The sequence below is a fragment of the Chenopodium album genome, chromosome 13, assembly GCF_948465745.1.
Source record: "Chenopodium album chromosome 13, dcCheAlbu1.1, whole genome shotgun sequence".
NCBI classification, from domain to species: Eukaryota; Viridiplantae; Streptophyta; class Magnoliopsida; order Caryophyllales; family Amaranthaceae; genus Chenopodium; species Chenopodium album.
Window position 1 is genome coordinate 542,631 of NC_137846.1, and position 12,313 is coordinate 554,943.

Genomic DNA, 12,313 nt, shown 5'->3' on the forward strand with positions numbered 1-12,313 from the left:
CCAAAGATCTCACACTACTTGTGACAGTCTAATGACCAAATTGGTATTAAGATTTAGCCAAATTCTTAACAATCAGCTGTTCCAGCCTACACTTAAGGTAGGTTTCTCATTTTCGCTATATTAATATACCAATATATTACCAAATACGTTTATCAAACCATGTTGCAAACACGATAAATCAACTACAACCAGTTAATTGCTGAATTCTTATTACTGTTAAGTCTAATTATCAGGTGCCAAGATGAATCAATGGCTTTGATTAATGTAGCATCTAGTACAAGCCAATAAATGAATTGTACACTACACATAACTTACGATTTCTAATGTGACCCAAATAATCAAGAGTTCACTATATAACACTAGTACATATGAATATATGATACAATGATCAGGAGTTGTCTTCAACAATTGGAGAAGCTGCTCTGTCATGGATATTTGGAAACTTGGGTGGCAAAGTCAACACAGGCCCGTCCAAAGAACCCTCGCTTGTCATTGCTAATGCCAGAGAATAACCTAATGCACGAGCCACAGGAACTGCCACTGCATTACCAACTTGAATATACCTAAAACAGAAACAATGCGAGTATATATTAATGTGGGCATAAAATCAAAACCAAAACAAGATCTAAACAAGATATGTACCTATCTTTAACCCCGCCTTTCAATTGATAATAATCTGGAAAACCTTGTAGTCGAGCATTTTCTCTTATGGTCAGTACTCTGTCTTGTACAGGATGGAGCACAGCCTGGTTATGGGGTTCTGCCCTTGTAACTACAGTAGGAACTGTCTCATCCCACCATAGCCTTGCAAATGGCCTAGTAATTCCAAGATAAAAATATTACAGTAAAATTTAAGAAAAATATATATATGTTTATTGTATATCGAATTACCCAATAAAGTTTTCACTTACTTGGAAGATGTTCCCCCAACAAAGGTCATTGCATAATCTGGCACCTGTTAGCAAGCAATAAAATCAAAATGCTTTTCAACAAATTACTGATGTGATGAAGATAACAAGTAAACTGTGATTCCACATATAAAGGTGATGATAGTGGTGAAGATCAACACTATAAATTTACTTTACTCAATGTGTTATTTGTTTACTCTTGCAATAGTCCATAATACTAATCATACTATTACCAAGGCACTAAGGCAGACTATCTAGTATAAGGTTTATGCAGTCTTGGTGCTAAATAAATAAGGGATCAAAGCTTACCAAGGGTTTCTTCGAGGGTAAATATTCCCTCTCAACATCAGGATCCCATTCTACCTTGTTATCAGAACGAACACGCACTCCTGGTAGATCTCGAAAGTTTGCTCCCTGAGCAAAAAGACACTTATTAAGTCCAACACCAAAGTGGAAAAGAAGCAAGTAGTCAAGTAAAATATGATGATTACCTTTTTCTTAGGAATCCGACAAGCCCTCTGGTAATCATCAACATTCAAGTTAAGGGGCCGATGGTCATAGAGTTTGGATATAAACTCTGTGCCATCTCTAGAACCAAGCATAGCTGCAACATAAGAGGGACATGATCTCAAAAAGTGAGGGTAAACAGATTTCCCAACAACACACGGTTACAACAAAGGTCCAAAAATAGACAAGACCGTCAAAAAGAAATAAAAACTCAGATAATTACCATCCTTTGTCATCCTAATGAAGCGTTGAAACTCTGTTTTTGGATGACAGCTATATGGTATTTCATCTCGACTCTCAGCATTGGTTACCTGCATTGCCATGACAAAAACATAAAGACCACAAAATTGACAATTTGGTACGTAAAAAGTAGAATAAACCACCACAGAAATCTGACATACTCAGAGAACTCTCAATCACTTACCTCAGGCATATCAGAGATAGCATCGCCAAGAAAAAGTTTGTTCTCTAATTGAACAGTATGTCCCTCATTATAAGCGACCGTATTTATCTACAATATAAATCAGACATTGTCAGTCTTTCGATACTATATTGTGTGAATCAGATCTGTAAGTCTATCGAGACTATATAGTGTGAATCAGATAAATAGGGAACAATGATTCAATTTCATACCTCAAACTCAGTTGGAATAACACCTCTCAGCACAAGGTCATGTGTTGGTAAAGGATATTGAGGCAATTTCTGCATAGAACAAATAGATTAGCTATTAAATATAACATGAATTAAACAAACAGCAATGGCTAGACCAGGAAAGAAACACTTGTGAGCTTTATAACATTATGACATAAACAACTTATTTACATTATTTGGTGGAACAAAATCAAGTTCAAATCAAGCTATCTATCAATAAATCAGAACCTAATTCCTAGTTTAGAGAGTTAACTTCTACGGAAATTAATGCAAAAGATTTAAAAAACAAACAAAAATCCCAACTGATATATCCCATGCACAAGTAATTATATAAAGAGCTCAAAGCTAGAGTTCCATTAAGTCTGAGTAAATAAGAGATAAGAAACCAACGTATGTATATTGTATTTAATACAAAAAAAAAAAAAAAAAAAAAGGCCATGTGGTTACCCAATTCTTCAGTATATAAGAACCAAAAAAAAGAAGAAAAAAAAAACGTTCCATGGCTAGTTTAATGCAGATTACAACATGAATCATTCATATTCGGGAAGTAAGGAACCATATCCCTTGATTGGCTCTTGAGTTATATAAACATTCCTTTTAGACCAAGAACAGGCTAAATGATTCGATTATTAGTATGCAAGGAGCTCAGGATTTAAAGATATAATGATACTGTATGATGTGGTATGCATGTTAACTAAAGCATAGATCTACACATGCAACCTAAGTAATAAAACAATACACCATAAAAATCTTACCTCTGAAGGCTGAGCACCCCATATAAAAACACGCATACGAAACTGGGGTAGTCCATAAGCACCAGCAGCCATCATTCCCATTCGTGCTTGATAATTCATATCAACTAACCTCCCAAGAGCATATCTCCCCAAAAAACCCTTAGAGAACTTAACCAAGTCAACAACATTCTCCATCAGTGCATATTTCGGCTTCAAATAGTTTACAACATCCATGTAAACTACAAGCTGTTCATTTTTAGGGTCAGCAAGTGGATTTTCAGCGTTTCTAAACCGATTGAATCCGCTTATGCCTTGGCACGGAGGTCCACCACATACAACATCAACATCACCCTATAAAACATTATAAATGAGTAATAGTAAGTCCTGATCTTAAGAATGGACTGCAGCAGCTGATAAAGACCAATTTAGCTTACCGGGAAAGGCAGAATTTTTTCCGTGTATCCCTTCTTCACAAAATCTCCAATCTTCTCACGACAATTGCTGGTTCAAGAACTCTTTTAGAAATGATCTACATCTGAAATTACAATTGCAAAGCAAATCAGATTTCTTACCTTAGCCCCTCCAAAGGTTCCCATGTGTCATCCTTCTCTCCGTATCCCTTCCAACGAACCTATTGATTTTGGGAAGGAAATAAAATCATGAGTTTATAGCACAACAGCCAGAACCAACATTACAACCAAGTTTACTTATACATAGACGCAACATGCATCATCAATTAACTAGCTTCCTTAGTGTTTGCATATTTTCTACAAACATATTTCACTTGTTTATTAGAAATGGTTGCTCCTATAATTATTTAACTAATGGATGCTTACATATATGGTAAAGATTTCTTGAATAACAGCATTTATATACCATCAGCAGAAAGATTGCTTAAAGCCATTATATGCTACTCTCGCGCCAATGGACAGTCATAATTGCCAAGGTAGATCTAAAATTAACTAATTGGCTTAATGTATTTGTTGTAATTTTTGCATTTACTTGAAGATATTAACAATACAAGAATGATGCTTGTAAGAAACTAAGACAATTTAAAATATATATGTAAAAAAAATTAAAAATTAAAAAAGATATAGAGAGGGGTAAAGGAACTACATCTAACCCTTGTATTCCGAATTCAAAATGCCCAAGACAGCTAATAATACCCAACCACGAATTATGTTTGATCATTTCAAATTTAAATGCATGCCCTTTAGCTAAGTTGAAAAAAAAAAGAAAAGAAAAGAAAAACCGACTTTTCATTTCAAGCACACAATACCTTGAAGTAAAGCCCTGGTTTATCACAGTCTTTGGGATCACCATAACAAATCCCAAGAACTTTTTCAACTTCAAATACTTCTTCATCATCTGGATTATCATCTTCATCGGCATCATCCTCAGCATTGTCATCGTCCTCCTCAACCATTGAATCAAGTATTTTATGTGTGGTTTCACTTTGAATCAAGCCAAAGGATGCACATATCTTTGGCCACTCTTTAAGCAAGGTCAAAAAGTCACCAACAGACTCATTTCGCACCTGTGTTTAAAGAGCACATGATTTAATAAAAGAGTGTTTAAGACCAGTAGGCTTCAACTCTACTGTCTGGAAACAATAACAGCAGTAACAACAACAATTATAATCATAAATAATAATAGCATGCATTACATTGGTTTCCGGATGATTGAGTGCTAGACTCTGACATGCAAATTGATTGACATCAACAGCCCACCTCTGTTCAGACAAAAAAGCCGTTAGCAGCCTACAGACTGTATATCACAATAAAAACATCAAATCAAAAGATCCACTAACCGTTACAAGGTTAGACCCATGCAAGTTAGCACCCAGGCACAAACCAGTAGACATTGCACCACACCCACAGTAGAGATCTAATACAGTTATTTCTGAATTGCGTGACTCATTCCCTTGAGTAGGCTCATCAGAATCAGACTTAGCATCACCAACTGCTCCATTAACCTCCTTATCACTTGAAATAGTAGATTGTGATTCACTTCCAGGACTAGCAGTTTCTGTATGGAAGTAAGGGTCAGATTCTTAAGTGTGTCCAGGCTAGCATTTCACAAAAACATTAAAGCTTGTTGACATACCAGCTGGTGGTATTATATATGTGGAGTAGGGTAGCAAGTACTTCATATCATAATAATAATCACATTCTGGGATTGCTGACAATTTTAAATCAACATCTAACTGCCATCAAGTTCAAGCAGATTTTTAGAAATGTTTCCAAAAGGCTAGTAATAAAACTCATGTTTCGTTAAAGAAAGGATCATTCAGGAAACTTACATTGGGAGTAACCCTGACAATGTTAATTTTTTCAAGAAGGCAGTCCAATGGATTATCATCCATGATTTCCGAAGCAAACACACGCTTTGCCTCCCTTAGAGTAATACTCCCTTTCATAACCTACACAGTTTAAGATAAAGGCAATACAGAATTGATAAGAAGCTTTATGATAATATAGGTAAGCATGCCTGCATAAGCATTAGAGAAATTTTTGAGTCTTTACACTTACAGTGTCTACTGATCTGTAATACCATTGTGCCCTGAAATACGGCAAGCCATCAACCCCCTCGAACATTTCAAGAATCTTACAAATGTATGGTGGTTTACCATCTTCGGACTGAACACAAAATTCAATAGTTTAGCTAGGTTACAAAGATTAGTTTAAACTGAATCCAGCAGTATTTCACTAAATTTAGGGCTTGATGAATAACAAATTTGCAAACAGCTTTCCATATATATAGGTAATCCTAATCAAAGGATTCAATTTACTTAGATACTAATGCTTGCTCTCTTATATAGCGTTGTTGCTCCATAAGAGATTTTGAACACTCGTGTTACATAATTAATAATAAACCTTTAAACACATCTTTTGATCAATAACATTAAATACTAAGCAACAGATTTAATATCGTGTAGTCGTGTAGACTCTTCAAAATCATAGGTTTCCAAGTCAAATTTACCTTTATACTAATGCTTGCTCCCTTATATAGAGCTTTTGCTCACACAAGATTTCAAGTGTTAACAACTAAAAATTCATAGTAATCAACCATAGAGCATACATAATCTTTCAAACAATAACATTGAATACTTCACATCAGATTTAATAATGTGTACACTCTTCAAAATCATGACACTTAAATTATACACTCGTTTAATCATAAATCACAAGCAACACTCTAAGATTTTCAAGTAAAACCAAACCTCGCCATAATCTCATTAATATCATCCATCATCCAAATTATACATACTACCATAAACCCTTCATTTTTACACACCTTACATGCTTAACACCACCGAATTACACTAAACAAGGACAAAAATTAGGGCATAACCTGAACATGAGCGTTATCATTTAACTCAAAGATCTTAAAACCATCAACCTCGGCCTTCAAATAATGACACTTTGCTGGAATTAGCTCATCATCATCATCATCAGAACTGCAATAAATTACAATAACTCATGTAAAAACTTCAATTGTTTCCGTCATTTTCACCCAAATTAACACAGATAAACAACAGCAAATACAAACAACAAAATCGCTTAAACTAACACAAATTATAACAACAAACATCAAAATCACCCAAATTAACACATGAACAACAACAAAAAACACTCAATTTTTTTTATCTTACGTTTTCGATTTCTTTGCTCCTTGTTCGACCTGATCATCAATCAAAAAACAAAAAACAAAAAAAAATTAAATATATAAAATCACGGAAAATTAAGCATAAATCTGAAGAATATTACAGCAAATTAAAAAACCTTAGCAGAATAACGATGAGGCCAACGTAGCTTGGCTTCATCGGCGGGAACCGGATCTCCGAGGAATCTACAATCCAACTCCTCATTTTTAACCAATTTCCGAGAATTTTTCCGGCCAGAATTCGTCGGAGATTCAACAATCTCTTCAACCCCCGCTTCCACCTCTTCATCTACAGGAATGCTAGCCTCAGAACTCTCAGTTTTGACATTGTTAACAACCTCTTCTTCCTTCTCAACCACCTCCACCTTCTGCTTCTTCTTACTCTTCGAACAAGCCGAAGCAGATGAAGAAGGAGAAGCAGGCTTTTTCCTGGCTGACTTACGCTTCGGCATTGTTGATTGATGAGAGAGAAAGTGAGGAGAGAGAAAATGGAGGAGAGAGAAAGTGAGGAGAGATAGAGAGGTGGCGGCGAAGGAGAAAGAGGAGAATTGAATGAGAAGGGTTTATAATATTATATGGAGTAGGAGAGAGAGAGAGTGAACGGATTGAAGCGGGAAATTGTCGGAAAATTTGGAATAGTGAAATAAAAAAGGGGGAAATACAAAACCAAAATGAAATAAATGAATAAAATAATGAAAGAGATCGGGGATTATGGGTGTGCGGGTTTTTCAAGGGGAAATATTTCGGTTTTTGAAGGCGGGGAAGTTTGAATTTTGAACCGTTGCTTAGCTTCAATCCCTACACCCTTTTGCTTCCTACTAGTCTATGGAGTTCTGGAATTAAATATGGCTTAGTGTCTTTGTGAGTTTGTGGTGTCTCAATTATCTCGAGAATATAAAGGCGTTTGTCTCGAAAGCATTAGATCTTCATAAAGGCATAATTTTAACTGTTCAACATAATATCCAACTATCCACGACCTTCAAATTAAAGGCGATAACTTACTAGTTATCAAGGCAATCACGGGTACATGACATTCCCAGAGACAAATCCAAATTAAAATATCATTAAAGCCACACGTATCCTTTTGTCAAACTTCAATAACTGGACTGTTAAACATATCTACAAAGAAATAAATCGTGCAGCGGGTTGGATATCTAGTGTGGGACATTCATTAGTAGTAGATTCCATGGTAATCAATGATTATACTTGTCTAGGTCTTGCTTTTATTCTTCAAACTGATACGTTAAGAGTTTCCCTTGTGAGGAGAGTCTCCTAATATTCTTTCTTCTTACCTTCAATGGTTACGGGGCATTATGAGCCTGATATGGATATTGTCGTATTAGATGACATTAACTACAAAGTGTATATTACTCGTATACTGTACGTATATCTTTAGCTTATAAATAGTTGTGAATTTTTTATTATATAAAAAATGAACCATAACCTCTCTCCTTTCTCCTAAACCCTAGCCTCCATTGTTAATTTTTAAGGGGATTCCATCGGATCTTATTGGTGGAATGCCCGAACCTAAGTTTTTTTTTTTTTTTTTTTTGCCTTTTTGTTTATTTTTAGCTTATAATAATGGTTTCTCCGCTCGAGAGGAATCTATCTCCCTCGAAAGAAAGTGTATTTCTCTTTCGAAAAACAAAGGTTTTTCGAGCTTTCGAAAGACAAGGTGTTCTCTACGCTTGGAATATTATCAAGTTATGTGGGCTACGATTGATATTGATTACTCTGATTCAGGATACAAAATTATCACAAGAATTACGAAACGACGACGGATCCACTCAAATAGCTATACTGTATGAGACAATGAATCAAGGATATGCCGAATTGTTATATCTATGTATTTGGATTCTCAATCCTTCTCTGATTAATCCTTGTTTGATTTTGTTAAATCTATTTTCTTTATCGTTGATATCAATTCTAAATGTCGTTTGGCTTTTCAATAGAAATTGGAGTTCTTTAAGAAAAAAAAAATATTATGAGATATTACCTTTATTCCAAAATAATATTCGTCACATTTGTCAATGTAGTAATTTGACCTTAAATATAAATAATTAAATATTAATAATAAAAATATTGATTCAATAAAACCAATATATTTATACGAAGTAATTAAATGGATATAGTGAATAAAGTTACAATGTGTCTATTATTCTAGAATAATAAGTTAATATATGTGCATGATTCTTTAGAATTATTTTTGTAAAATAAAAGCGATGTGTTTAGGCAAATCTTAGTTGGGATAATCTAGGAATTTGCTTAGGGATTAAGGAGTAATAACAATCAAACCTTAAACATAAAACACAATAACCAAGAACAATAATGAAGCAATAAACAAACGATTATAATATAAAAGAGGGAGTTTAAAGATACAATACTGAATAAGGACAGACTCCTTGATCAGAAAGGATACAATTCCGAGAGAGCTAGTGAGATATATTGCTTGTATTAATGTATTAGTAAGCGTACATGAGTATTACAATGTCCAATTATGCTATTTATACCTAGGGACAGCTAGGGTTACAAAGATATCAAAATATATTCAAACAAAGGAGATCTTCTTAATTTCATTCTTTTTTCTTTGTTCAGCAGGTGTATTCTTGACAAGTATCTTCTTAGCTGATCTTCTGATCTTCTTTGCTATACTTGTATTAATCAAGCCGTTTGCTTGATCCTTGACGTATCTTGAGTACTTTGGTTGTGCCCTAGGCTTAATGGGCTGCTTAGTGAAACGGACCCAACACAGTGGATCATGATTTTTCTACATTATTGTATCCACAATCTTCTAGTCATATCTTTCCCTGACCATCTTCAATTATATATACTTATATTACACATTCAATCGCATACATACATGCACATAAGAAGTCACACCCAAATAAACCTTGCTATATAGCAGTCATCTTTGTAATCCAATATCTTACCATTCATCTTTCACTTTGGGAAATTAAATTACAATAAAGAAAATCAATAGATTAGCCAATGAAAATATTGATTTTTAAAAACAATTAAATCACATCATTACTCTTCACTGATAATTCACTACTCCATAGTAAACAACGAATATATTTATCTAAATAATAATTCATCAATAAATCAATTTTGTTTAAAACATAAATTCCAAAAAATGAAAAAAAAAAAATCTAAATAATTGTCAAAGAAAATGCAATAATCATCATAATAATCTAACCAAGTTAATAATTACAACTAAAACCCTACTCATCTAGAAAGTTAATAAACAATTAATTACATTAGTAATTATATTTTGATTAATGAACTAAATTAATTTTCCAATACATTCACATCGTAGCTTTAAGTACGAATTGATCATTCTGATGTTCTACAAACAAGATTTATGCGGCCAAAAATGGTGGGAAATTCTATTACTTAGCCTTTTCATCTGCATCTTATTTATGGCTTATATTTACATGTTGAATATTTGTATTGTATTTACTCCAACCAATGTGGATTTGTTCATTTACAACTACTTCCATGCAAGTAATTGATTGTAAAAAAAATAAATAATAATTTTACATTTTAAAATATTTATATATTTTGTTTGACATGTACTTGTATTAATAAAAAAAAATAAAAATTATGCATGGAATTTAAAAAAATAAAAAAAGGAAAATAATAATAAATTTCTATGAATATGAATAAGGTTTAAATTCTCTACTTTGAATAATGTATTATTTTTAAGTCACCAAAACTCCCATTTAAATACATTTTGTTTGTTAAAAATATAATGAGACAAAACATTTAAAAAGGGAAGATTACAATAATGATTATAAATAATTAAAAATATCTAAGTGATCTTTCGCACACCACACTTAAGCCTACATTATCATCTCTACACAATGTTGACCATTGTAATATTTCATTTAGGGTCTATTCTCTTCAGCTCATTTTTAGTTCAGCTCCAATCAGTTTAGTTCCTAATTTCCTTCTCTCATAAAATATTCAATTTTATTCAGCTCAAATCAGTTTAGTTCAGTTCCTAATTTCTTATCTTATAAAATATTCAGTTCAACGCCAATGAGTTCAGTTCAATTCAGTTCCTAATTTCCTTCTCGCTCTCATAAAATATTCAATTCAGTTCAGCTCCAATTAATTCAGTTCACTTCAGTAAATCAGAACAAACCCTTAATGATCAAAATACAATAATCTCCTTTTATTTGTTTCAACTTACATGCGTACATTGTATCATTTCCGTGAATTAACTTCCAACATAATATGATTTGACTTCCAAAACCAATTAGTTAAGTGTAACTTACCCATTTCGTTGACCACCGCTAACAACAATCACTAAATTCGGCAAAATCAGGAAGGAGCGTGGTATTTTGACTTAAAATTTTTCCATAAAATCTGTTACAACGATTTGGATTAATAAGCAAACAATGATACAGTTAATAAGATATCATAATAAAATCCACACAGAAAGATTGCAACAAACAATGTATTCATAAAGCATATAATACTTTTTGATGGACATAAAGCACATGATAATTAAAGATGGCAAAATCCGTTTTTTTATTATTGCACCATAGGGGTTGGGTATAAATATTTTGGTAGTGGAAAAAAGAAAGAGAAAGAAAGATAAAAATACAAAATTGGTCATGTGACATATTGATAAACTAAAAAGTAAGTATGAAAAAGTAAGGGTATGTTGGGTATTTGTAGTGTGAATACAAATAATTTTTTTCCTAAAGAGGAAATGGTGCAATATTTATAAAACTTCCTAAAAAGGCAAGTGGTGTAATAATAAAAGAACGGATGAAGTATATAGTGTTTATTTGTATAATAATTATTTACCGCGTTTTGTTTTTCTTTATCCTTTTTTAAGACGAATTATACACATACATTAAAAAATGGTTTGTAGTAGCTTTTGTTGTTTCTTCATATAGTTGCATTGTTTAATTAAAGAGTTAAAGATCAAATCACATGCAATACTACTTCATAAAATATGAAGGAATCAATAGACTCATGATGCTTTCCTTGTGGTTTGTACATATCAGATATCACATTATATTATCACCAACGGAGTACTATATATGGATCAATACATTGAAAAATATTGTCGAGTCCACTCTGAATTGCTTTGGACAAGTGGGAATGACCATATGATAAATCTATCCACTGTTTGAAAAAATTTAATCCTACATTCCACGCAATTCAGCCTTCATACATGTAATTCGAAGATTTTCAACGGAGGAACCAAATTGCGTCATTAAAAAAATTGTACTGGGTTAGCCTCGAGGATATCAAGTTACACATTCTTTTAACACACAAATAACATTGAAACCAATTAAACAAGTTGTCAACATCATCATAAATCAATTAGACAAGAGACGTTTTAATAAAGCTCAAACAAAAAATGGATCTTGTTTTAGACTATGTTTGGTTCACCCTATTTTTGCTTATTTGAACTTAGGCAAAATACAAGTTGATAACTGATATAAACGGATCTTGTTAATATAAGGGCACGAAGGTCATTTCAGCTGATTTAGTGAGGGGTAGTGGAGTAAATTCAAGTATAGTACTATTAACCGTTGAAAGAATTCCACAAATTAATTGGTTTCCTCGTTAACTACGTCAAAGCTACCTCCTCCATTATCACTTTTTCATCACTTAAATTGAAATCTTTAATGGGGAATGTTCACTTGGAATGGTTAATTCGAAAAAGATGATAAATTCCTAACCTTTAGGGTTAACCATGTCCTTTGTTTTTCCTTTTTATTCTTAGGGTTTTTGTTAATTACGGCAGCGAAGCCGCTGAAAATATGGTGGAGGTGGACATGGTTGGGCACCTTCAATGGAGGACGGAAGGTTGAGCGTTGTCAA

The 12,313-nt window shown here is 33.2% G+C and overlaps 1 protein-coding gene across 1 annotated transcript; it reads right to left on the reverse strand.

Annotated features, from left to right (window-relative positions):
- Positions 1-136: 136 nt before the first annotated feature.
- LOC145574131 (DNA (cytosine-5)-methyltransferase CMT3-like) lies at positions 137-7,236 on the reverse strand. The gene is made up of 20 exons (XM_081631871.1): positions 6,586-7,236; positions 6,456-6,484; positions 6,155-6,260; positions 5,332-5,439; positions 5,103-5,222; positions 4,907-5,006; positions 4,611-4,828; positions 4,467-4,532; positions 4,080-4,337; positions 3,373-3,431; positions 3,235-3,301; positions 2,822-3,151; positions 2,049-2,117; positions 1,840-1,926; positions 1,639-1,726; positions 1,400-1,512; positions 1,218-1,322; positions 912-955; positions 643-816; positions 137-563 (listed from the first exon to the last, which is right to left on the reverse strand). Exons 1-20 carry the CDS (start codon positions 6,916-6,918, stop codon positions 389-391), a joined length of 2,649 nt encoding a protein of 882 aa, XP_081487997.1. The 5' UTR covers positions 6,919-7,236; the 3' UTR covers positions 137-388.
- Positions 7,237-12,313: the final 5,077 nt, after the last annotated feature.

What these genes read in the sequence shown, in the direction of transcription:
- LOC145574131 (XM_081631871.1), bottom strand. Translation starts at nt 6,918, where the DNA reads ATGCCGAAGCGTAAGTCAGCCAGGAAAAAGCCTGCTTCTCCTTCTTCA. An exon ending in GGAGCAAAGAAATCGAAAAC is followed by an intron (nt 6,261 to 6,455) that starts GTAAGATAAAAA and finishes AATTTATTGCAG; the next exon opens with TTCTGATGATGATGATGATG. An exon ending in GTTGGGGGAACATCTTCCAA is followed by an intron (nt 817 to 911) that starts GTAAGTGAAAAC and finishes TGGAATTACTAG; the next exon opens with GCCATTTGCAAGGCTATGGT.